This window comes from Ailuropoda melanoleuca, chromosome 3 (assembly GCF_002007445.2).
Source record: "Ailuropoda melanoleuca isolate Jingjing chromosome 3, ASM200744v2, whole genome shotgun sequence".
Classification (NCBI taxonomy): Eukaryota; Metazoa; Chordata; class Mammalia; order Carnivora; family Ursidae; genus Ailuropoda; species Ailuropoda melanoleuca.
The window spans coordinates 30673762-30698884 of record NC_048220.1 but is presented as its reverse complement, the minus strand read 5'-3'; the positions used below and the strand labels follow the sequence as shown (position 1 = coordinate 30698884).

The 25123-nt window shown below is 41.2% G+C and overlaps 1 protein-coding gene across 27 annotated transcripts in view; it reads right to left on the bottom strand.

Moving 5' to 3' along the window:
* The window catches only part of ARHGAP26 (Rho GTPase activating protein 26), a 463548-nt gene that overhangs the window by 143489 nt on the left and 294936 nt on the right, over positions 1–25123 (bottom strand). For all 27 annotated transcript variants that reach the window (XR_004624052.1, XR_004624053.1, XR_004624054.1 and 24 more), the window contains 3 exons: positions 24716–24803; positions 23037–23095; positions 21427–21532 (listed from right to left, as the gene is read on the bottom strand). Coding sequence is in view for 15 of the 27 variants with exons in the window: in XM_019795170.2 (XP_019650729.1) it covers positions 21427–21532; positions 23037–23095; positions 24716–24803 (253 nt within the window). In the remaining 12 variants the exon portion in view is untranslated. The remainder of the gene's footprint in view (positions 1–21426; positions 21533–23036; positions 23096–24715; positions 24804–25123) is intronic.

The following is a 25123-nucleotide window of genomic DNA, read 5'->3' as shown; positions in this document are numbered from 1 at the left end:
CACCATAACGTTATTGGCTGGGTAATACAGGAACCTAGTCTTCATTAAGACTTTTTTTCCCCCCTCTTCATTAGCTTTCTTCCTTCCTTCCACTTCCTGTCCCTTCACAGGAGGTAGGAAAGGTAGTTAGTTACCTGTTGGAGTCCTTCAATGTGGTAAAACCTATGAAAGGGCATGCAGAGACTAGTTTGCCTTTAGAGGCTGGCGGTAAAACTGAGAGGCAATTGGGGCCTTACGGGTATTCTGGCAAACACTGTTGGGGAAGGACAAATGTACTCAGCCTGTACCCAAGAGAGGAACCCAGACACCAACAGCTAAAACCCCCTCCCCGTTACTGAGAAGCCACAGAGCAGCAAGTGTTCCTGGCCTCAGACCCCTCGGGGAGCAGGGGGTCCAGATGGCTATGCAGATCCCAAGTCTGAAAGACAGACTTCTCATTGCACATTTTGCTTTTAGAAAGTCCTCAGAGCACTTAGAAAATTCAGATTTATCCTCAAAAGAGACTTGCACAAAGAAGTTGTCAGGGCCTTCAAAAGCCAAAAAAGGTGGCTCCGCAGCCATGGCGACCTGTTGCAGACAGGAGTCAATGGAGCCCAGTCATCTGCGGTAAGGCCTTAATGAGTTGTGCCTGCAGTTGCTTGATCTCTGGGATATAGGGCTATTTTATGGAGGATACGACATGGGCCAGGAGCCTTTACATTCTAGAACAAACAGGACTTACTAAGGCACCCTTGGTGAGGATAATGAGAAGGAGAGGTGCTGGAATGTTTCTACGTCAGATCTCTCTGAGTGGTCCAATACCAGCTAGTCCAGCATCCTATGAAGAGATTCACCCCTTTGATTCTTGGGTTCTTTTTTCTTCCCTGATATTCTAGGCCTGCATTTTACCACCTCCACTCCAACCTCCGTTAAGCCTAAATTCTACATTTTCATTTTAAATCTTTCCAGTTGAGGTTAGTTAGTAATTTACCAACTCCCACAAACTTAATGCAGAGAACTTAGAGCAACACAAGAAACCCAAGAGGTGCCACATGAAGTATTCTGTATCTTTGTAGATCTATCGCTCCAAATGAAAACTATGTCAAGCATATAAATGGATTAGTCATTATGGAGAATAATTTGGCAATATCTAAAAAGAAAAAAAATTAAGCTGTGTGTATTCCTGCAATTCTACTGACAGGAATATATACCTGCCGAAATTCACATGTGCACAAGAGGATGTCTGCAAGGATGTTCACTGCAGCATTGTTTATAATGGCAAAAAATGAGAAACAACTCCAAATGTCTATCAATAGGGGAAAGGGAATAAATAATATGTGGCATATTTACACAGCATTCAGAGGAATGAACTAGCATTTATCTCAAAAAGATAAAACTGAGTGGCAAACCCAAGCTGAAAAATGAGAGTACACTCTGATACCATTTATGGAGATTACGACACACACACACAAATACCAGATGACTATATTTGGACACAAAAAATCAATTTTAAAACTACCAAAACATAGTTCAGAGGGATACACACTACAATTCATGTTAACTTTCCACTGGAGGGCAAAGGGAATGGAACTGGGGAGGAGCCAAAAGAGGATTTCAGAATTAACATGAGAGAGAGAACAAAGAGGCCAAATGTTAACTGTGATATAAGTATCTATTCATATGCATGCATAAATATATACATGAAAAATTATAGCAAAACATACAAATACAGTCCAAATACATGTTATATTCCAAATGATTTTTTTGTACATTTTGCTCTAATTTCCACCACCGCCCCCAGAAAAAAAAGAAAAAACTAAGAGGGAGGGAGGGCATGTTTGGGAAATCACAAAGATTCCTTCACATCGTCTTGGGAAACTTTAAAAAACTCTATATATGTCAGGGGCTGATAGCAGATGAAAGGAAAGAGGAAAAAAACAGTTTAAAAAATAAATGTAATGATAACTTTAAAAAATGCATCTTTAATCAGTGTTATCCATAACAGCAGTTCCCAGACTTCGGTATACATGCAAATCACTTGGGAAGCTTATTAAAAATAAAACTCCCTGCCCTCCCTACCTAAACCCCCAATAGGATGATTCGGAGAGCCTGAATGGGGCCAGTGATCTCCTTTTTATACAAAAAACAAACATCCTTAGAGTTAACCCATTTTAAATGTACTGAGGAACAGTTGAAAAAACAAACAAACAAACAAAAAAACCTTAGGGATGCCTGGGTGGCTTAGTTGGTTAAGCACCTGCCTTTGGCTCATGTCATGATCCCAGGATCCTGGGATCAAGCCCTGCCATTGGGCTGGGCTCCATGCTCAGCGGGGAACCTGCTTCTCCCTCTGCCTGCCACTCCCCCTGCTTGTGTGCATGCCCCCCCCAAAATAAATAAAATCTTAAAAAAAAAAAAACTTAAAGCAAATGAAAATTCCAATTTTAATGTGAAAGTCTATTCCCCCTCTTTCTTTTTTAATGTTTTTTTATTATATTATGTTAGTCACCATACAGTACATTCCTGGTTTTTGATGTAAAGTTCGATGATTCATTAGTTGCGTATAACACCCAGTGCACCATGCAATACGTGCCCTCCCCACTACCCATCACCAACCTATCCCATTCCCCCACCCCCCTCCCCTCTGAAGCCCTCAGTTTGTTTGTTATTCCCCCTCTTAACTGAATAGCTAACAGTGATTCTCAAAAGAAAGTTTTAATTTTGATGATGATAAACTGAAGTCATTCTATACAATGTTTATTTATGTAGCTTTATAAAATGGTGATCCTATAACAGAGCAGTAATTTTTATGTACAACTGAAACATTAANGCTACCACATCTAGGCAGAGAGATGTGGGAAAAGCTCAGGATGCCATACAGGTTGGGACAGACTTAGCAGAAGAAAAGAAGAAAGGAGTCTATCTGTGCTAGATGGGTGGACCTCACAATACCTGAAAATAGGACAAAAAGACACAAAACAGAAACAAAAAACAATGGAGCTTTTATTATTTTTCTTTTAAACTAGTTACTATAACAGTGAAACTCACATTCAATTAACTAATGGCTAAGGAATTGAGGAAAAAACTGGTATATTTAAAAGTCATTAGTAATACTAGTTGGGGGGAAAAACCCCCCAAACCTTTTCAGGTTGAAGTTTTACCACTCTCTCCAGCATTGTTAAAATGTATTCTCCTTTGTCTCTGCTGCCCACTCTCAGGTAGAAATACAGATGAGCAGAGAAGCAGACAAGAGACTGGGAACAAAAGCAGACAAAAGGGATTCTATCTCAGAATACCAAAGGATTGACTGTCCTGTCTCGTCCTACCCGGTCCTGTGCATAAAATCATATATGTCTTCAAATTTAAAAGGACTCTGAATCACAGGGCTGCTCCATTCATTAAAAATAACTAATTCTTTAAATAGCACATATCATCATTTTATAAAAATTCAAAAACAAAGAAGCCAAGAGGGGGCGTCTGGGTGGCTCAGTTGGTTTAGCATCTGCCTTCAGCTCAGATAATGATCTCAGGGTCCTGGGATGGAGCCCTGAGTCAGGCTGCCTGCTGACAGGAGAGTCTGCTCCCCCCATCCCTCCCCCCCACCCCCACTTGTGTTTGCTCTCTCTCACTCTCGCACTCTCCCTCTCAAATAAATAAAATCGAAGAAGAAGAAGAAGAAGAAGAAGAAGAAGTAGCAGCAGCAGCCGCCGCCGCCGCCGCCAAGAGAAGAAAAGCCAAGTATCTAGAGAGAACAATTAAGATACTGGTTGATAACTTCTTCTAGAATGTTTTCCTTAACTGCATTGTACGTGTGTGTGTGTGTGCTTTTTTTCCCCTTAAAACGAAAAGAATCATCGTTTTATAAACAAAGAAATCTAAGATTTGGTAAACTTCCTCAAGATTGTGCATAAAATGAGCTTGTAAAAACTCAGGCATTGGACATCTCGTCTTCTGGGCCAATGCTCTCTCCTACCACCTCCTAACAGAAAGAAATACTTTGCATCTTGAATAAGTGCCTTGTACATAGAAGTGCTCAATAAATTAATACATACTGAAATGACTGATGCAAACAGTGCTGTCCCATTTCTTCTTCTCAGTGCAGCTCTGCCCAAGCTAGCTTTTCAGAGATGCTCTTTATTATCACTAACATCAAAGACCATAGCTTTCAATAGGCTGTCAAATCCCAAAGACCATATGGATACAAGGACAGTGTTCTTTAATAATAACTGGCATGTAACTTAGAATTTCTGCTACTGGAAAGTGCTTCCTTTGGAATGTTTCCTTTTGGCTTTATTTTAAAATGAACCATTATTCTGCTTCTTTACAGATTTGTTCATGAGGGATTCATTTTTGGATTCTTCCCATGTCCTAAGGGGGAACATTAGAAGGACCAGTAAGTATCAAGACATTTGCATAAGGTTTGCCTTAATTTTCAATTGAGTAAGATCAGACTTAACCGTGACTAAAACAATTTGTGATGGGCCTATTCATGTCCAGAGTCATGGTGCATTACTGACATGACAAGGAAAGGATAGGATAATCTAGGCTTGGCCAACAATTTCTGCTTCACTAACCATCTGGCTAGGGCCAGGTAGAAAGATCCTGTGAGACAGTCCAACTATTTTGGAAGAAAACCTTGTATCTGGGCAGCATGCTAAGCAGGTTAAGTGGCAGTTCTAGTGAGAAGAGAAGTATAATTCTTAAAGAAGCAAAATGTCAAGGTTATATCTCAAAAGAACAAGAAAACCTGATTAGCCAGCTAGACTGAGAGGCATGCTTGAAATGGAAAACTGCCATTTGCCTGGTGACTTAAGGGAGTGTGTTTAAATGGTCCAGTTCTGGGGGTTGATGCACCAAGCTAGCACCTTCACTCCGTCAAACTCCACCGGGATGACCCTGGGTCTAGGGCACATCTGAAGACATGCTCTGAAAGGAGGCCCAAGGCTTTTATGAAGTGCTAGCTCATGCAGAAAGCGAACTATGCATTCTGGGGAACTGAGCTGTGTAACCAGGTATTAAAGAAATACCTGAAAGCTCTGTTTGCTGTTTTTATCATTATGATGGTCCCATCTTCAACATAACAATGCATAACAGGGTCTCCAGGAACTTACAAGATCCACCGAAGAATTAATATTTGTGCCAAGGCCTGAAGCTTTCAATAATATAATGGGGGAATCTCTAAGGCAAAAAATTGTGTTTCAGCAAACACAACAAATACCTGGTATTTTTATCTGCCTGGGATCCTTTGAATAATGGCATCCAGTTTTCCTTGGATTGCCCCTCCAGTTATGTGTGGTCCTACCAAGAATGTCAGTTGAGAACCCCACTACTGCCTTACCAGAGAAGTAGATGTATTACTCAAGACAGGCTATTACAACTNCAAACCTTTTCAGGTTGAAGTTTTACCACTCTCTCCAGCATTGTTAAAATGTATTCTCCTTTGTCTCTGCTGCCCACTCTCAGGTAGAAATACAGATGAGCAGAGAAGCAGACAAGAGACTGGGAACAAAAGCAGACAAAAGGGATTCTATCTCAGAATACCAAAGGATTGACTGTCCTGTCTCGTCCTACCCGGTCCTGTGCATAAAATCATATATGTCTTCAAATTTAAAAGGACTCTGAATCACAGGGCTGCTCCATTCATTAAAAATAACTAATTCTTTAAATAGCACATATCATCATTTTATAAAAATTCAAAAACAAAGAAGCCAAGAGGGGGCGTCTGGGTGGCTCAGTTGGTTTAGCATCTGCCTTCAGCTCAGATAATGATCTCAGGGTCCTGGGATGGAGCCCTGAGTCAGGCTGCCTGCTGACAGGAGAGTCTGCTCCCCCCATCCCTCCCCCCCACCCCCACTTGTGTTTGCTCTCTCTCACTCTCGCACTCTCCCTCTCAAATAAATAAAATCGAAGAAGAAGAAGAAGAAGAAGAAGAAGAAGTAGCAGCAGCAGCCGCCGCCGCCGCCGCCAAGAGAAGAAAAGCCAAGTATCTAGAGAGAACAATTAAGATACTGGTTGATAACTTCTTCTAGAATGTTTTCCTTAACTGCATTGTACGTGTGTGTGTGTGTGCTTTTTTTCCCCTTAAAACGAAAAGAATCATCATTTTATAAACAAAGAAATCTAAGATTTGGTAAACTTCCTCAAGATTGTGCAAAATGAGCTTGTAAAAACTCAGGCATTGGACATCTCGTCTTCTGGGCCAATGCTCTCTCCTACCACCTCCTAACAGAAAGAAATACTTTGCATCTTGAATAAGTGCCTTGTACATAGAAGTGCTCAATAAATTAATACATACTGAAATGACTGATGCAAACAGTGCTGTCCCATTTCTTCTTCTCAGTGCAGCTCTGCCCAAGCTAGCTTTTCAGAGATGCTCTTTATTATCACTAACATCAAAGACCATAGCTTTCAATAGGCTGTCAAATCCCAAAGACCATATGGATACAAGGACAGTGTTCTTTAATAATAACTGGCATGTAACTTAGAATTTCTGCTACTGGAAAGTGCTTCCTTTGGAATGTTTCCTTTTGGCTTTATTTTAAAATGAACCATTATTCTGCTTCTTTACAGATTTGTTCATGAGGGATTCATTTTTGGATTCTTCCCATGTCCTAAGGGGGAACATTAGAAGGACCAGTAAGTATCAAGACATTTGCATAAGGTTTGCCTTAATTTTCAATTGAGTAAGATCAGACTTAACCGTGACTAAAACAATTTGTGATGGGCCTATTCATGTCCAGAGTCATGGTGCATTACTGACATGACAAGGAAAGGATAGGATAATCTAGGCTTGGCCAACAATTTCTGCTTCACTAACCATCTGGCTAGGGCCAGGTAGAAAGATCCTGTGAGACAGTCCAACTATTTTGGAAGAAAACCTTGTATCTGGGCAGCATGCTAAGCAGGTTAAGTGGCAGTTCTAGTGAGAAGAGAAGTATAATTCTTAAAGAAGCAAAATGTCAAGGTTATATCTCAAAAGAACAAGAAAACCTGATTAGCCAGCTAGACTGAGAGGCATGCTTGAAATGGAAAACTGCCATTTGCCTGGTGACTTAAGGGAGTGTGTTTAAATGGTCCAGTTCTGGGGGTTGATGCACCAAGCTAGCACCTTCACTCCGTCAAACTCCACCGGGATGACCCTGGGTCTAGGGCACATCTGAAGACATGCTCTGAAAGGAGGCCCAAGGCTTTTATGAAGTGCTAGCTCATGCAGAAAGCGAACTATGCATTCTGGGGAACTGAGCTGTGTAACCAGGTATTAAAGAAATACCTGAAAGCTCTGTTTGCTGTTTTTATCATTATGATGGTCCCATCTTCAACATAACAATGCATAACAGGGTCTCCAGGAACTTACAAGATCCACCGAAGAATTAATATTTGTGCCAAGGCCTGAAGCTTTCAATAATATAATGGGGGAATCTCTAAGGCAAAAAATTGTGTTTCAGCAAACACAACAAATACCTGGTATTTTTATCTGCCTGGGATCCTTTGAATAATGGCATCCAGTTTTCCTTGGATTGCCCCTCCAGTTATGTGTGGTCCTACCAAGAATGTCAGTTGAGAACCCCACTACTGCCTTACCAGAGAAGTAGATGTATTACTCAAGACAGGCTATTACAACTCTCTTTAACTAGGAATGTTGACCTGCAGGGGAATCCCAAGAGGATAAAGGTGGTCAGAGCTGAGACATTCCAAAGGCAGCGCTCCAAACAGGCTACACATGAGTTCCCTGGTTATGTTCCACCTCTTATTTTACTTATTATTCAACAAACATTTATGAGTGTCTGCTGCTATGTACAAAGCACTGTTGTAGATGCTAAGGATACAACAGCACAGAGACAGAGAGCAATCTCCAGAGTCTACATTTCAGGGAGAAGAAAACAACAACAAACAAGTCAAATATAGAGTATATTAAACAGGGATACGAGCAATGCTAGTGGGTAGGGAGCACAAGGGCTGGCGGTTACAATGTCAGAGCAAGATCCACTGAGGAGGGGAGGGAAGGGAGAGCAGATCAGGCTAAGGACTGCAGGGCTGAGCCGTGGGGCATAGAAAACAGGACTAAAAAGGAGCAGCCAGGAGGGAGGAGGAAAACCAGGAGGATGTGGTATCCTGGAAGCCAAATGAAGAAAGCATTTCAAGGAAAGAGGGAGTGAGAAACTGTGAAATCCTTCAGAATGATCAGAGAAGGGAAGTCTGAAGCTGATTTAGCAACACCAACATGACACTTTTAGGGGAGGAGTGGGTGTAAAAGCCCAAGTGGAGTAGGTTAGAGAGAGGATTTGGGAACAGCAACACAGACAACTATCTGAGAGATTCTGCCGAGAAGGGCACAAAGAAACGGGGGGTGGGGGGGTAATCTAGAAGGGAGATGTGAGATCGAGAAAGGTTTTTGTTTTTTTTTTTTTTTTAAGATTTTATGTATTATTTGAGAGAGAGAGAGACTGAGAGAACAAGAGGGAGGAGGGGCAGAGGGAGAAGCAGACTCCCTGAGCAGGGAGCCCGATATGTGGGGCTCGATCCCGGAACCCCAGGATCATGACCTGAGCCAAAGGCAGACGCTTAACTGACTGAGCCACCCAGGCACCCTCAAGAAAGGTTTTTATTGTTTTCGTTTCACATTTGTAAAGGATCACAGAAATCACAACTTGTGCTGATGGAAAAGTCTCAATAGAGACTGAAAAGTTGATCATGTAGGAGACAAGGGGGAATACTGTTGGAGTCCAGTCCTAACGGATGCAATCAGGAATCAGCTCTAATGCCCCACGGCAGGCAACGCCTTTAGGTAAAACAATGGGACTGTTCCTCTAGCACACATGGACAAAAGGTAGAAACACAGGCACGGGTGTGGTAGTTTCTGGAAGTTCTCCTGATGGCGTTTATTTCCTGAGTGAAATAAGAAGCAAGCTCTGAGACAATCTACAAGAGCAAGAGTGAATGGCGTAGGAACATGCAGCAGGATACCAGGCACATAAGGGCCCATGAAGGTGCTTTTCCAATGTCTGATGGTTCAACTTTACTTTCAATTATATGATCGACCCAGAAGACTTCTAATAAATTCCATTCTTTTTTGTATTAGCCACAGTTGACTTCTGTTGTTTACAACCAATCACCTAATATACCAACTCTTTCTTGAGGCCTAGGGTTACCCATGTTCTCACTGAAAGTCTGACTCTTAGGGGCACCTGGGTGGCCCAGTCAGTTCAGCGTCTGACTCTTGATTTCAGCTCAGGTCATGATCTCAGGGTCATGAGATCAAGCCCTGCATCAGGCTCCACGCTCAGTGAGGAGTCTGTTCTCTTTCTCCCTCCCCCTCCCTTTGCCCCTCCCCCTGACCCCACTCACACTCTCTTTCTAAATAAAATCTTAAAAAAAAAAAAAAGAAAGTCTGACTTTTATAAAAAAGTGATCCTATTTTATCAAATCCTGTACACCCCTAAATGCATAGGAAGACTAGCTTCCAATATACCAATAAGACCAACAGTTTGAGTTCCTCTCCTAGAACCAAGAAATAATGATTTACATTTACAATACCAAATTGGAAACACTAAAGCAGTGTGCTAAACTACTTAAAGAAAAACATGTCCACTCAATGTGAGAAAGCAGAAAAGACGGATACCAAAATTCAATCCCCTGATGATTTCTTCAAACCCTCTTTTGAGTTGAGCTGCAAGAGTGTCTACCAGAACAGAATGAAGATGAATACACAGAAAACTCTCTTCAGGGTGTAGATTAATACTTCAATACAGACTTCACTAACTCAGGGAGGGAAATCCACGTCAAGAGTGCACTATGGCAGGATACAAAATCAATGCCCAGAAATCAGTTGCATTTCTATACACGAATAACGAGACTGAAGAAAGAGAAATTTAGGGAATCCATCCCATTTACAATAGCACCAAAAACCATACGTTACCTTGGAATTAACTTAACCAGAGACGTAAAGGACCTATATCCTAGAAACTATAGATCACTTTTGAAAGATATTGAGGAAGACATAAAAAGATGGAAAAATATTCCATGCTCATGGATTGGAAGAATTAACATAGTTAAAATGTCCATACTACCCAGAGCAATCTACACTTTCAATGCTATCCCGATCAAAATACCGAGGACATTTTTCAAAGAACTGGAACAAATAGTCCTTAAATTTGTATGGAACCAGAAAAGGCCCCGAATCTCCAAGGAACTGTTGAAAAGGAAAAACAAAGCTGGGGGCATCACAATGCCGGATTTCGAGCTGTACTACAAAGCTGTGATCACAAAGACAGCATGGTACTGGCACAAAAACAGACACATCGACCAATGGAACAGAATAGAGAACCCAGAAATGGACCCTCGGCTCTTTGGGCAACTAATCTTTGATAAAGCAGGAAAAAACATCCGGTGGAAAAAAGACAGTCTCTTCAATAAATGGTGCTGGGAAAATTGGACAGCTACATGCAAAAGAATGAAACTTGACCACTCTCTCACACCATACACAAAAATAAACTCCAAATGGATGAAAGACCTCAATGTGAGACAGGAATCCATCAAAATTCTAGAGGAGAACATAGGCAACAACTTCTATGACATCGGCCAGAGCAACCTTTTTCACGACACATCTCCAAAGGCAAGAGAAATAAAAGATAAAATGAACTTATGGGACTTTATCAGGATAAAGAGCTTCTGCACAGCCAAGGAAACAGTCAAAAAAACTAAGAGACAGCCCACGGAATGGGAGAATATATTTGCAAAGGACACCACAGATAAAGGACTGGTATCCAAGATCTACAAAGAACTTCTCAAACTCAATACACGAGAAACAAATAAACAAATCATAAAATGGGCAGAAGATATGAACAGACACTTTTCCAATGAAGACATACAAATGGCTAACAGACACATGAAAAAATGTTCAAAATCATTAGCCATCAGGGAAATTCAAATCAAAACCACACTGAGATACCACCTTACGCCAGTTAGAATGGCAAAGATAGACAAGGCAAGAAACAACAATTGTTGGAGAGGATGTGGAGAAAGGGGATCCCTCCTACATTGTTGGTGGGAATGCAAGTTGGTACAGCCACTCTGGAAAACAGTGTGGAGGTCCCTTAAAAAGTTAAAAATTGAACTACCCTATGACCCAGCCATTGCACTACTGGGTGTTTACCCCAAAGATACAGACGTAGTAAAGAGAAGGGCCATATGCACCCCAATGTTCATAGCTGCATTGTCCACAATAGCCAAATCATGGAAGGAGCCGAGATGCCCTTCAACAGATGACTGGATTAAGAAGCTGTGGTCCATATATACAATGGAATATTACTCAGCTATCAGAAAGAACGAATTCTCAACATTTGCTGCAACATGGACGGCACTGGAGGAGATAATGCTAAGTGAAATAAGTCAAGCAGAGAAAGACAATTATCATATGATTTCTCTCATCTATGGAACATAAGAACTAGGATGATCGGTAGGGGAAGAAAGGGATAAAGAAAAGGGGGGTAATCAGAAGGGGGAATGAAACATGAGAGACTATGGACTATGAGAAACAAACTGAAGACTTCAGAGGGGAGGGGGTGGGGGAATGGGATAGACTGGTGATGGGTAGTAAGGAGGGCACGTATTGCATGGTGCACTGGGTGTTATACGCAAAATGAAGCATCGAACTTTACATCGGAATCCGGGGATGTACTGTATGGTGATTAACATAATATAATAAAAAAAAAAGAGTGCACTATGGGGCAACTTAGAGGCACAGAGAACCGTTTTTACAGTGGATAGCAATGTTTTATCTGGGAATGGCATCTGAGAGGGCAGGCAAACTGAGTAAGAATGAAGGAACGTCAGACTCTCCCAGAAAGAGAAACATTTTGAAGATCACAAAGATGAGTGGAAATTTCCAGACCATGCAGACTGAGTCTTCATGATATAACGTGTCATCCCCCTCCAGGAAATTAATAGTTATTAAACTGCAGCACAGACAGCTGCTTCTGAGATGAAATCAGCCTTACAACACTAAGAAGCAGGAGGGTGAAGGTGAGTAGTTGCTAATCTTCCACAGAAGTCAGCCCTACATAGCTTCTTTCAAACAGGTGCACTGCTCTACAGGGCATTTGACTCATGAAGAGCCCTGAATACTCACAGGGAAGTGTGAAGCTTTGTGTAAGTTATGACCTGAAAGCAGGTATTAATGGGCTGTTTCTCCCAGATGACCCTGTAATGGCACAGCCCTTCCTAAGAAGGGTGAGAGCAATGGTCAGCCCTTTGTGCCAAATGCACACGCACTCCCAAGAAAACAAAACCAGAGCAAAAATAAACGTATGTACAGACAGAAATCCAAGTGGATAAGAGCTGTCTGTGTGTGCTACATTTTCAGCATCAAGCCCTAAGGTTTTTGCTCACCAATAATGGACTTATTAAGAAAGTGCCATCCCCTGAGTAAGAATGATTTGTTTTGGCTTAATCGCTTGAATGATTCTCCTATGGTTCCCTCACTTTACAAGGCATAGCTCCATGATCCTCCTTCACCCAACCCCCCAATTCCTCAAACAGAGTATAAAATCTGACAATTATGGAGGGTGTCCTATATGCCAGACACTGTTCTAAGAGCTCTGTGTGGATTAATTCATTTAATCCTCCAACAACCGTGAGAGGGCAGGTGCTACTGGTGTCTCTACGTTTCCCAGAAAGAAGAGTAAAATAGGTGCAGGCTTTTAGCCTTTACTTCCCTGTGCTTTAGCAGGGGGCTGCCTGGCAGGGGGAGTGAGGCGGAGAAGCTAGCCACCGCCTGGTTCAAACACAGGCACTTGCTCCATCTTTGGGACCATCTTGCAAGCGGCTCAGGACTGCTGTTTGGAATGTCCAGCTCCTACCACCCATTAGTCAAAGGTTTCCCCTCAGAATTTTTTTAAATGTCCCCTTGCTTCCAGGTTGTACACGCGTAGATGCCACTCTGTGTCTTGCCTCCCCGTGGTGGGAAAAAGGAGGCAGGAGGCACCTGGTATGGTCAAGGCGACGAGCTACCGGGCTGCATGTGCATGAAGCAAGCAAGTACGGTTCCCGTGGTGCTGGCTGAAACGCACACCGAACAAGCCCAGAGAATCTCCTGTGATTTAAAAGTTTCAGATAGTATTATTTGAGCTCCGTTTTCACGTGAGGAAACTCAGGCGTAGAGAAAGAATTCATGTAAGGTTACAGAAGGGACAAGAGCAAGATCAGGCGGTCCGGCTCCAGAAATGGTCTCTGAAGTGCTGTGCTCTCAACGATGAGCTTGGCCTACCCAGAAGTCTGCCGGCTGCCTCAACTGCAGCTGCCAGGTTGGAGCCACAGGAGTTGTGAAGAAGCGGTGAGGAAAACAGTCAGTATAAGAAAATACGTATTGCAGATAATGCTCACCATTCAATGCAAAGAGGATGCAACAAGAGAGGGCGTCTGCGCCCCACACAACGGAGTGAATCCATCACTGCTGTGTTGCCAAAGAGAGAATCTAACAAAACCAATCCTGGGGCTAATGCCTAAGAAATAAGGCTCATCGGAGCAGAAATAAATGACATGGGGACTAAAAAGGCAACAGACAAGATCTTTTTTGAAAAGATAAACAAAATAGATGAAACTTTAGCTAGATTCACCAAGAAGAAAAAGAAAGATGACACAAATGTGGAAACAAAAGAGACTTAAAAAGAAAGGAAAGAAAGGAAAAAGGAAAGAAAAGAAAAAAGGAAGGAAGAAAAAGAAAGAAAAGAAGAAAAGAAAACAAAAAAGAAGAAAAGAAAAGAAAAGAAAAGAAAAGAAAAGAAAAGAAAAGAAAAGAAAAAAAGAAAAGAAAAGAAAAAAAAGAAAAGAAAAGAAAGAAATCTGGCTCTGCTGAAAGTTGGCAAAGGAGAAACAAAGTCCTGTTCATGCTAGTTAATACCCTTGCTTTTATAATACCCCACAATAAATGGGGGCAGCCACTGAGAAAGGAAAAGATGGCGTTCTTCTCTTTGCTCCTCCTGGAATTTGAGAGGGAAACTCCATGGCTGACTCTGGGTTCAGAAGAGGAAGAGGTACATCAGAGAACAGGAAAGTCATTGAAAACATTAACCGAACAGAAGTGGAACAACTCAGTGCAAACAGGAGACCCAAATCAAAGGCACTCCAAGACTGCTGAGCATTAACAGCTTGAAGCCAAGCATTTCCCCTTGCAGAATGGGTGTTTCTTAGGATGTGAAGGATTTAGTTCTTTGAATTCAGAAATTTTGTTGATTTTTTTTTTTTTAGAGCAAAAATTTAAACTCAACTTGTATCTTTCCTTCTCCTACCCCTAAAGGCTGAAAGGTCACAGAACAGAGAAATTCTTAAGTTGAAAGTAAGGGAAGGTCTGGCAGCTAGGCTAAATAAGGGTTGAGCTCTGATTTTGTTTACATTTCCATTAATTTAAAGTGCTAAGTTGCCTGTTTGCTTTAAAATATGTGGTTCGGCTCTTTGCAGTATCCCTTTAAATAGATTTTCCTTTGTGCCAAAAATAGCTAGAGAAGGTCCTTTGAGAATCCCATTCTTAGTCTTAAAAAATTACATTCCCCTCCCCAGCCCATATACATAAACAGGCCTGGAAGCACTTCTTCCTACTTCTTCCAGGGACCTCTAATTTATCAGAAATAATAAATATTTCAGGAGAAAAACATAGCTGGTCAGGGAAATGATTCTCCCAGCCCATTTCTGCTTGTTCATTAATTATGGGATCACCCAATACGGAGTCCCTCTCTTGGGATTAGCAGATAGGTGGGCCAGGTGCTGAAAATCCAAACACCTACCCCATGGCCAGGCAGGTAGGGCGCACAAAAGAGGTGGACCAGACACAAGGGACAACAGGGACAGCTAGGATTTGGTGCACTGAAGAAGGCATGCCCAGGGGGTTAGGGTGTGGCCTCTACCCAGTTGCAGCCAACTGTGAGCAAAGAGATCTAAATTGTTTCAAGTAAAATCACCCCAGTTAAATATGTTAGAAATCTGTCCAAATTTTAAAAACGGCAACATGTGGAACAACAATACCAAACAGAATGCATGTATGTGCTACTCTGGCTGGACACCCTTGTTTACAACCTCTAAGTAAGAAACAAAAGATAAAGGAAGGCAGACTGGCTGTCCCCTGGGAGTTTACGACCTAGTAGGATTAAGAAGATAGACACTCGGTCAACTGTCCCATAAGGTGGAATGTGATACCTCCTAAAAGGTAGAAATAAGGGAAGGCTATGGGAGCTGAGGAAAGTGAGAGGGCCCTTGAGGCAGAAAGGATTCTTGTAGTCAAAGACATCTGAGCTGGAGCTAAAGAATGAGGTAGACTCTGGCAGGCAGAGACTGGGGAGGGACCATTCCAGACAGAGGAAAATGAATTGCACAAGGTAAAAAGAGGGAGTTGGAAAGAGAATGTTTGAGAAATGGTCAAGAGACTCTTCATGCTTCTACTTGACAAATATGCATGAGTGTCTACGTGTGCCACGCAGTAGGGATGCAGAGGTGATCATGAAAGGACACAAGATGAGGCTGCTAAGTGTGAGAGGGCCCAGTCCAGACAAAGTATTGGAGGTGGTACCCTGAGTTTTATCTTCAGAGCAATGGGAAAGTTTCCTTTGAATTTTTTTTAAGCAAGGTAATCACATGTTGAGATCTGCAGTGTTCCAAGTTACCCGGCTGCAGAGCATGCATTCTGTGGACTGGAAGGGAGCCAGAGCAAGCTGGGAGGAGGACTTTGCAAGCAGTTTGGGAAAGAGATGATGCCAGCTTGGACTAGGGGGGTGGGTAGCTTCAGGAGGTAGAAAGGGGTTAAAATCACGAGAACTACCAGTTCAGGGTAGGATTCGGTGAGTTAGAAGCCAAATGGGACTGGAGAATGTGGTCAACATGGCTCCATGGGGGTATTGGGACACACCACCAGAGGCGCAGCAACCAAGCAATTCTGTACCGGCAGCAGTGGGTGTCCAGTGGTTACTAGAGAGAAGGAAGGTTTAGGAGCCAGGGTGTATGGCAGAGGGAAGACTGCCAGAGAAGCTCACAGGAGCTTTCCATTTTAGAAAGTCATCATCTCAAAAGCACTATTTTCTTTTAAATGTGCTTTGTAAAATTCCACAGCTATTTTGTTTGGACTAGTCTTGAGGGCAAGGAAATAACTAGCTCTTCTCATGTTCAACAGTTCGTCACTAAACTAAATTTTGCCTTTAGACTTGGGATGGAGGAAGAAGGAATATTAGAGTATCTATAAGATATATGTTAATGCCAAGTATCCACCCCCACTTCCTTTTATTTTGACCCTCTCTTAAGAACTTTGAAGAATGCTAATTAACCATCACAGTCCATCCTTCTTGGTACCAAGGCCTAGCAATGACTTTCTTTATAACCACAGGCATTTGTACATGAACCCAATTCACTCTCCTTCTGGATCATTAAGGAAATATGAATACATCCTTCTTGATTGGCAGGAATTCCTGGAAGTATTCATACTCCAGCCACAGAAAGGTGAAAACAGCCAAACCACTAGATGCTCAACTCTTGTTAACTTGTGACAATGGAGTCTACATATATTGATAAGGTCTAACTCGTATGCCAAGCATTTGCTCCAAATCATTTTATGATTTCTACAATAGACAGAGTTTTGTCATTTTTGCAAAGCCACAAGAAGAAACAGATCATCCAAATAAACATCAGATGATTGAATAATGAAAAGAACAATAGGAATTACCAAGTGGCAATGAGACTAAAGTTGATTTTGTCCTCCTCACTTCTCTCTCTCACCTTCCACCCCGCCAAATCTTAGAATTTTAGTGTACGTGTGCCCATACAGCAAATGCATTTCTTTCCTCCCAAATTGGCCTATCGGTCCCATATGTCTTAATCGAGTTAGCACACCACGAGAAGATCATTCAATAGATTTAATGCTCTCTGTTGAATCTTATTTTATCAAGACTATTTGCAGTAATCTCTAGGCACTGCCTATTCAGCACTCTGCTTTTATACTAATATCCAGGCTTCCCACCAGTGATCCAGGGAAATCCTATTTGGTGTAAAAAATCATGGTGGCCCCATTCCCCTTGTTGGAGATTGCTTCAAATCAGTAAGATGTGGTGGGAAGTCTGGAGAACTTCATAGGTCTTAAAAAGAGAAGCAAAGAAAAAATAATGCTTTTATGTGCAAGGAGGCAATACAACATCCTATGACCCTGACCTAGCCAGCACAGTGATGCTGGCTGTGAGCAACACCATAGAAATAACCTGAGTACTTCATGAGCCAAGAAATTAACCAACCCTTAGGGCTGACTCTGTGTAATGAGAAACAGATTCCTTTATTGTTTAAGCCATTTTGAATTGGATTTTCCATTTCTTACAGCCCAGAGCATCCTAAATGATACAATACCTCTTTGCAGGAGCAAGAAAAGGGCTCTACCCCTTTGACAACATCCTAGCAACAAAGGAATAGTTGCTTCAAAAAAAAAAAAAAAAAAGGAGAGAGAGAGAGAGACTAAGATTGATTTCTCAGTAAGTGTTCTGGGAAAACCAGCTGTGAAAAGGTATTTTTAATAGCCACTCCTGATGTATGGAGAGTCCTTTGAAATCTTCCCAATGCAGCATAAACACTGTAATAAAATGACAATGAGCCACTATGAATGGTATGTACGGGGATATGAAACATACTTGGAGTCACCATAATATGTAAACATTAGGAAAATACCATGAAATTTGTCTTTATTATTCATCTACTCTTATTTCTTTCTACAATTATAATATTGGGAGTTTTTTCTCTTCTCCACTCCTTTTACCTGATAACAACACAGAATCACATGATTAGAAGGGAATGCAGAAAACTGAGGCTCAGAGAGGTTGACTAATTTCCATGAGATCCCAGAGCTAGCTGGGGACCATTTTCTTTATTATCAGAAATGCTTTATGCATGATTTTAAAACAAAACCATATGCTGAACACTCAATTTAATGTAATGTCAAACTGTAAGGATATGAGAAATCAAAACTGGAATTTTTTTTTTTAGTAATTTGATTATGAAATGTCCTTTTTGAACTCATTGCTTTGAGCTTCTTTGTCCTACATTCCTAAATCCCAATCCTTTCCACTCAATACCATTTCTCTCTCCTAGAAAATCTCTGCATACGGCCCATTCTCTTGGCCAGTGGTTCTTAAAAGACTGTTTTCTTACTAATTACCTGGAAAATAAACCAGACATACAGATTCCCAAGGAGAGTCCAATTTAGTAGGGCAGGGGTGGGGTCCCCCAGTGTCAACTGTAAACAAAGACCCCAGGTGAGTCTAACTGTGCTTTGAGGCATGTGACTCCAGATTGTATACTAGATTCCAGGATCCAAATAGAAAACATCTAATTATCATAGTAGATTTAAGCTGGAACAACAAAAATATGTGCAGAGTTGCCTATAATTTTTATGTTCCCTCTGAGGTCTGAAACAAACCCAAGAGCTCTGTGATTTGGATGCACCCTGGTAATCATTTACTTGGAGGCTTTGAGATTTTATCCCTTCCCCCAAGACTTATTTCCCTCTGAATATATTTCTACTTGGGATTAAATATAAAATGTCTTAACTCTCTCTCCATAGCTAAAAGAAATCAATTTTGGAAAGTATTTCAAAAGAGCACTTTAAAAATTGCACAATACAAATTACCTTCCCTTTGAACCAAGCAACTGAGAGATGCACAGGGTGGACAGGGTAGGTAATGAGAGCAGTGAACACGGGTTTTCCACCAGATCAACCCCTGAAACCAAAACTTAGGAAGGAAGTTGACTATTAAGTAAGTGGACCAGAGGAACAATAGATCAGGCATATCAGAAGGTAAGTCTGAAACTGAGAAAACTGGAATCAAACAGACAAACCCCTTATCCCAAGTTAACTATCCTTTCCTGGTCAATTTTAAAATAGGACAGTGCTGTAAATGAGAATATAGCATTTAAATGGAATCTTAGAACTCCTCTGGGTGCCAAAGCATTTTTTTCAGAACTAAATAAATACTCCTTCCCCGACTGAGCAATGCTCATTTATACCCATCTCCTCCAAGACACTTTTATTTTTTTTTAGGTTCATTTTTTTTCTTATAATAATACTTTTGTATTATATTATGTTAGTCACCATCCCTGGTTTCTGATGTAAAGTTCAATGATTCATTAGTTGCGTATAACACCCAGTGCACCATGCAATACGTGCCCCTCCTTACTACCCATCACCAGCCTATCCCATTCCCCCACCCCTCCCCTCTGAGGCCCTCAGTTTGTTTCTCAGAGTCCACAGTCTCTTATGCATGAGAGTCCAAGACACTTTTAATCCCAATCTTCTGAGACCAAGAACACAGCCTACTGAGAACTTAAGTCTGTGTGTTGTATCATCAGCTCTGACCAACTCACACTATAGCTTCTATGTAGATTCTGTAAGGATTAAATGAACAAAGAAATGCCACATAACCTCACAGAACCAAAGAAAATCATTGTGATTGTGAATCAAAGACAAGACATAATCTCCATAAATGCTATACTATAAGTAACTCCGGCAACAAAGTTGGTTTAAATTTGTTAGAAGGCAAAAAGTCAAGGTCACAGCTGTCACTTGCATATTCCAGTTGTACTCTTTGTTAGGTCAGGGACAAAGATGGACTGAATTTAATGGGGTTTGGAACATAGAGGTAGACAAGAGGGAGAAAGTGAACGATCCCCCAAGACATAAATAGGCTCAAGTGTTTAAGATCTACCTTAACAGTTTTCGATGTGGATTTTTTTTTTTAATCTTTTTCTTCCCCCTTTTAAGATTCCTAACCATCCTCAGGGCACTTTACAAATAGGCAGATGCAGCAGTGAGTCTGCTGGGTCACCGTTTACTCTCAGTCATGCTCAGTTCAGTTAAGCTCTCATCACAACTCCACAGCTTGAAAAGCCCACTGCTCTCTGCTGGTTCCGAAGCCTTCTCCTCCAGCTGCTCCCAGGAGGCTCAAAGCCTAGTGGCCATAACAGAGCAGCCATGAGCATCCCCGCACATACTTGGCCAAAGCATGTACCCAGAACTTCCTGTGTTTCAGTAAAGGCCCTTCAAGTGCGCAAAGTTTTGTAACTAAGATCTAAACCAGCTTTTCTATTGAACAAATGCCTGACAAGGTTGTGTGGAAGAGGCACCAAACCGTCATCTCAGAGCATCTGGAGTTACTTTTTAAACCCAGTTCTCATTATTTTAAACACACTTCATCAGGATTCTTTGACATTTTTTGGGCATTCTCCTTGTAAGCTTGCATGTTCTCTGCTATGCTTAATTGTTTCTGAACATGCAGTCCTGATACCGCCTAATACTGCAAGAAAAACATTTGACCAATAACAGAGCAATCCTTGACTCTGCCTAATTGCTTTTGACCAACATGCTAAACACTCTTGCTTCTTCATAATTAAGATCTCTGGAAATCTTTATGGTAATACATATACTCTCTCTCCACAAGGCAGTATCAACATGCTTGGTAGAAATATGAAAACAAACGATCACAACCTTCCTCAGGCGACTATCAACTTATCCCAAAGAAATGACTTGATGGCATGAGGAAAGTATGGGTAAGGACCCAATGCGTAACACATCGGTCAGTTCTGTACAGTGTACGGCTTAAAGGTTTAAGTTAGCTGCTGTATTGTCTTTTTTATACTCCACTCTCCAACCAAGAACATTCATCCAAGTCAATGGAAGGTCAGAACATACACACATGTCGTCATTGATGCAGCAAGGGAAGTCAGGAAGGCCATTCCCAAAAGGGTCCAGCAACAGTAAATAAACAAAAATTCAAAACCATTCCAAGAGTAAATATTCTTAGCAGGACAATCAGGTCCCATGCTGAATGCCTTGCTTATCTCAGACGGCAAGGACGCATTTGTCAAAGATAGTTTCTTTATTCCCTAGGTTTTAACACATGTAACTTTTAAAAGATAAATAAAGGGGAGCCTACTATCTATATCTGAATGATGAAGAAACTAAGGAATTGAGGGGTCCATGGCTTGTCCAGGGCTCATTAAATGGCCTAAGAACACAGTCGACGCTAGAACCCGGGCCTCTTTACTCCAAATCCCAGGTCTGTGAACCCACAACATATTCCTATTTGTCTCTGATCATCACAAGAACATACAACTCCTGAAAACTCCGCTTAGTGACCTGCTTATCATGGATGACATATTCCTGTTTGCCCTCGGTCATCACAAGAGCAAAAGCCCCCTGACCTCTCTGGTGGCCTGATACCCTGGGCGCTTCCTCAGCTTCCTCTGTAAGGACCATGTGACATTCACTGCTGTTACCCATTGCAGTTAACATTTCACACATTTCTTTCCTAAGCCTTCAGCATTCCTGATGCAAGAGTGGGAGAGGGAAACCTGAGCAGAACCGAGACCAGCTTTAGTGCTAAGACACGAACTTTCTAGGGGTGAGAAGAGGGCAGCATTTGGTCTTAAACCTACTTTGCCAAGTGGTTCATGAGCAGCTGTAACATCTGCCTATTTTTCTCTGGAAGCCGATGAACAAGGCTGTGGATTTCAGAGACTCGAGACTCCTGGTTTTCCAGCTCTGCAAAGGAAGGAAGGAGGTAATATCTGATCAGTGTCATAGCCAAATCAGATTACAAAACAAAATCAAAGGAAAACAAAGGTTGGGCACTAACAGACTGAGGATTTCTCAAAGGTTTAAGAGCCTGTTCTATGGACTCATGGCTAGATCTAGAAGTGTTTTTAATGGTGCTTTCTGTAACAGTTCATTAAAAAAAAAGACTGTCAAAGAATTCAAGCCAAAATGATGACGGGGAGAAATGGAGCCAGTCAACTGCATACTCAGAGCAGACAGAAACTTGGGAGCAGCTGGCTTCCTAGAACGATGGCTTCATTTCAAGGAAGGAAGGAACTTTATGCACTTGTCAAATGATAAACAAATTGTACATGAACAACATTACAAGGGTCTCAAATATCAAAACAATGTCTCAAGACAGCATCCAACAAATCAAAGGCAATGTCCAGTCATTCTCAAGTCATGTGTGACCATCAACCAGCTTGGTGGAAGAAAGAAATGGCTGATAAAGTATGTAAACCTGTCACCTCAATCAAACCCTGCCATGGCTTGGTTGAATTTGGGTAAGTGGCTTCATTTCTCTGGGAGACAGATTGACAGTGCTCACCACACCTATTTATAGGACTGATGTGAGGTTTAATTAGAGAATGGTTGCTATGGGTTTGGAATTTCTCTGAGAAAGAAATCACATAAACACGATCTTCGCTCCCAGCTTTCTCTCGTCTTTCTCCTCCCTCTTTTAAGGAGACAACTCTAAGAAGATAAGGTCACCAGAACACTAGGTACTACTAAATTAGGCCAGTAGTAGCTACCAGGACAAACAAACTCTGAAGGCTTAAAAGAAGCAGGGAGAGGCACAGCGACTATTGACATAATAGCACTGTGGAGATTCATGCCAGATTTAAATCTGATAAAGAATCCTACTGCCCCTTACAGGAGGCCTGCCCTACGTAGACAGATTCCAGTATACTTAGGGTAGCTTGCACCTAATCCCTACGTATTTTAATACCAGTAATATGATGCCAGGACCTGGATGATATAGCTGAAGAATGATCATAAGCTGTAAATGGAAGCCATGATGGAAAGAGGACTGGGAAATTATATAAATGGTGTCATATTCAAGGAAACACTTCCAATGCTCAATTTAGGTAATGTGCGAAGTCTGATTCATTCTGCAAAATGCTACTGGAGGGCTGGGAAAAAACCCAAGGAGTTAGAACTCCAATAATCAAAATTAGAAAGCCAAACTTGCTTTTCTCTCCTCCCCCCTCCCCAAAAACACACTTCTGAAATTTCTCTCCTCTACTGTAAATTCAATGTGGTAGCAGAACCCTTGACAATAGCAGTTTGGTTTCGTTTCTATTTTGTGTCCATCTCGTGAGCACGTGTGTAGGTATTTACACACAAAATACAAAAGGTAGAAAGTATTTATTCTGGGATACTGACTGTCTTTGAAATAGAAAAAATGTATCCCTTTCCCCCTTAAAACTCTGGCAAAAAGAATACCTACTTGCTGCTTTGATGAAACTTCTTTGAAACTGGTACATCATGAGTGGTCCCGGAAGCATTCTGGGATAAAAGGATATACACCAGTCAGCTTAATAAAAACAAACAGTCTCCCTAAATAGCGGTGTAGACACTGCCCAACTGTATACAGACTAAGATCAAGGGACACAATAGCAACTCAACTTAGTCCAACTGAGTTTCCCTTTTGAAAGTGTCCTGAGATTTCCCGTGACATTTTCATGCTCTTTCTTCTTTAAGGGAATGGATACAACTACATTTCCCAGTTACAACTAGGAAAGTGCTAATGTGAAAGTCTAGCACAAACCAAGAGATTTCCTTTTCAGTCAGTGACTCACCCATTGACAAGAGCATTTTAAGATGTGTCTGAGAAAAAGGCAACTAACTAAACATTTGTAATTACCTGAGCTTAAACTCTTGTCTTCCCAGCAGCTTGTTATTAGAATCAGTTCATCTGGAAACACTATGAGAGACTTCTGTGTTTTTGTGGCAAATTCGCTGCCGAGTGTTGCTCCAGAATGTCAGAGGGCTAGAACCCCTAACATTAAGCACGATATAATCAAATTCTATATAGTTTTTTAAAAATACGTTTCATACTTAATGTTTGTTAGCTAATCATTAATAACAACAGGCACAAATTAAGTGCTAAATACAAACCTCTGTGATATGGTTTTGTGTAAACCACAGTGTTGGTATATGTGGTATGAATGTTTAATCAATACGTTTAATGAGTGTGTTTAGCTGTAAACTTCAGCTTTTTTTCTGACAGTCCAAATGATAACCTTCTCAACAGACTATGAGTTATTCTTGGCTCAGGTTTTACTTTATTCTCCTCAGAACCCTAATTTAACTCTTCATCATCACTTGCTGTGCATCTTACGCTGGACTTCAAGATCCTTCTAGCAATTCTCCAATAGCTAATAAAACTTGCATCACCAATTCCTTTTCTGGGGCTTCTTCCCTCCTTTGTTTTTGAGCCAAGTTAATCTTCACAAAACCTGAACAAATGCTTATGCAATTCATGAGTATAGTTCTCCTCTTGGTTTGGGACTGGACCCTCACCTACCCTTCAAGTTCAGGGCAAGTTTCAGTCACTTCATGAAACTGAACCACCCGTTCCCTTAAAAACCAAGGGAGGGGCAGAAAACAGGAGTCATATCACGTACATTGTTACAAGATAGAGAGTCTCTTCTCCAATAAAATAATATTTTCCTATACAAGCAGAAGGAGTCAAAAAGGACTGCCATTGAATTCTCCTATTTAAGGACTAATATCAGCAATATAGTCTATCTGCGCAATGCACAAAACCATCAAAATACATAGGATATGTATGTAATCATGCATCTTCGACAGAATGAGATATGCACTTCCTTGTTTTCTTACCAGAGTATGTGGGGATTTCAGGAAATACCGTTATTCTAGGTTCTGTTAAAGGCTAATTATCATAGTAACTTCTCATAAAGAGCAAAGCTTCTTGAATCACTGATGGCAAATGGCAATCCATCAAGGATGGATGACCAGCTGAGCTAATTGCACCCACACATAAGCTGTTTCCATATCCAAACACCCACCCAACAGCTCTCTGGAGGCTGGAAATAAAACTGCTTTCTTCCTGATTGCATGATAACAAGCTGGCACCCTGCCCTGCTAATGGAAAGTCCCTACCTTAGATAGGTCTTCAAAGCACTAGTGATTGTCTTTATCTCCCATTCAGCACAGATATCGGTCTCTGTTTCAGAAGCTGTTTTGGGATCTAAAAAGAAGAAAAGGAAATGTGTAAACAGGAGGAGAAAATACAGCTAAAAAACAAGCACAGTACATAAAAGCATTTGGCCTTCCTATTAACGGAAGAAAGCCAAATTAAAACAAAACGACACCTATTTTTTTGCTGGTTCAGTTAAGAATACAGTTAAAAATCCAAATGTCTATTGCTGGCAAAAATGCAGTGAAACTGATCCCCTCATAAACTGCTGGAGGCAGAAGAGATAAAATTCAACAGTTTTGAAAAGCAATTTGGCAATATGTATCAAGAGACATAAAAATGTTTATACTTTTGAAGCAGTAATCCCACTT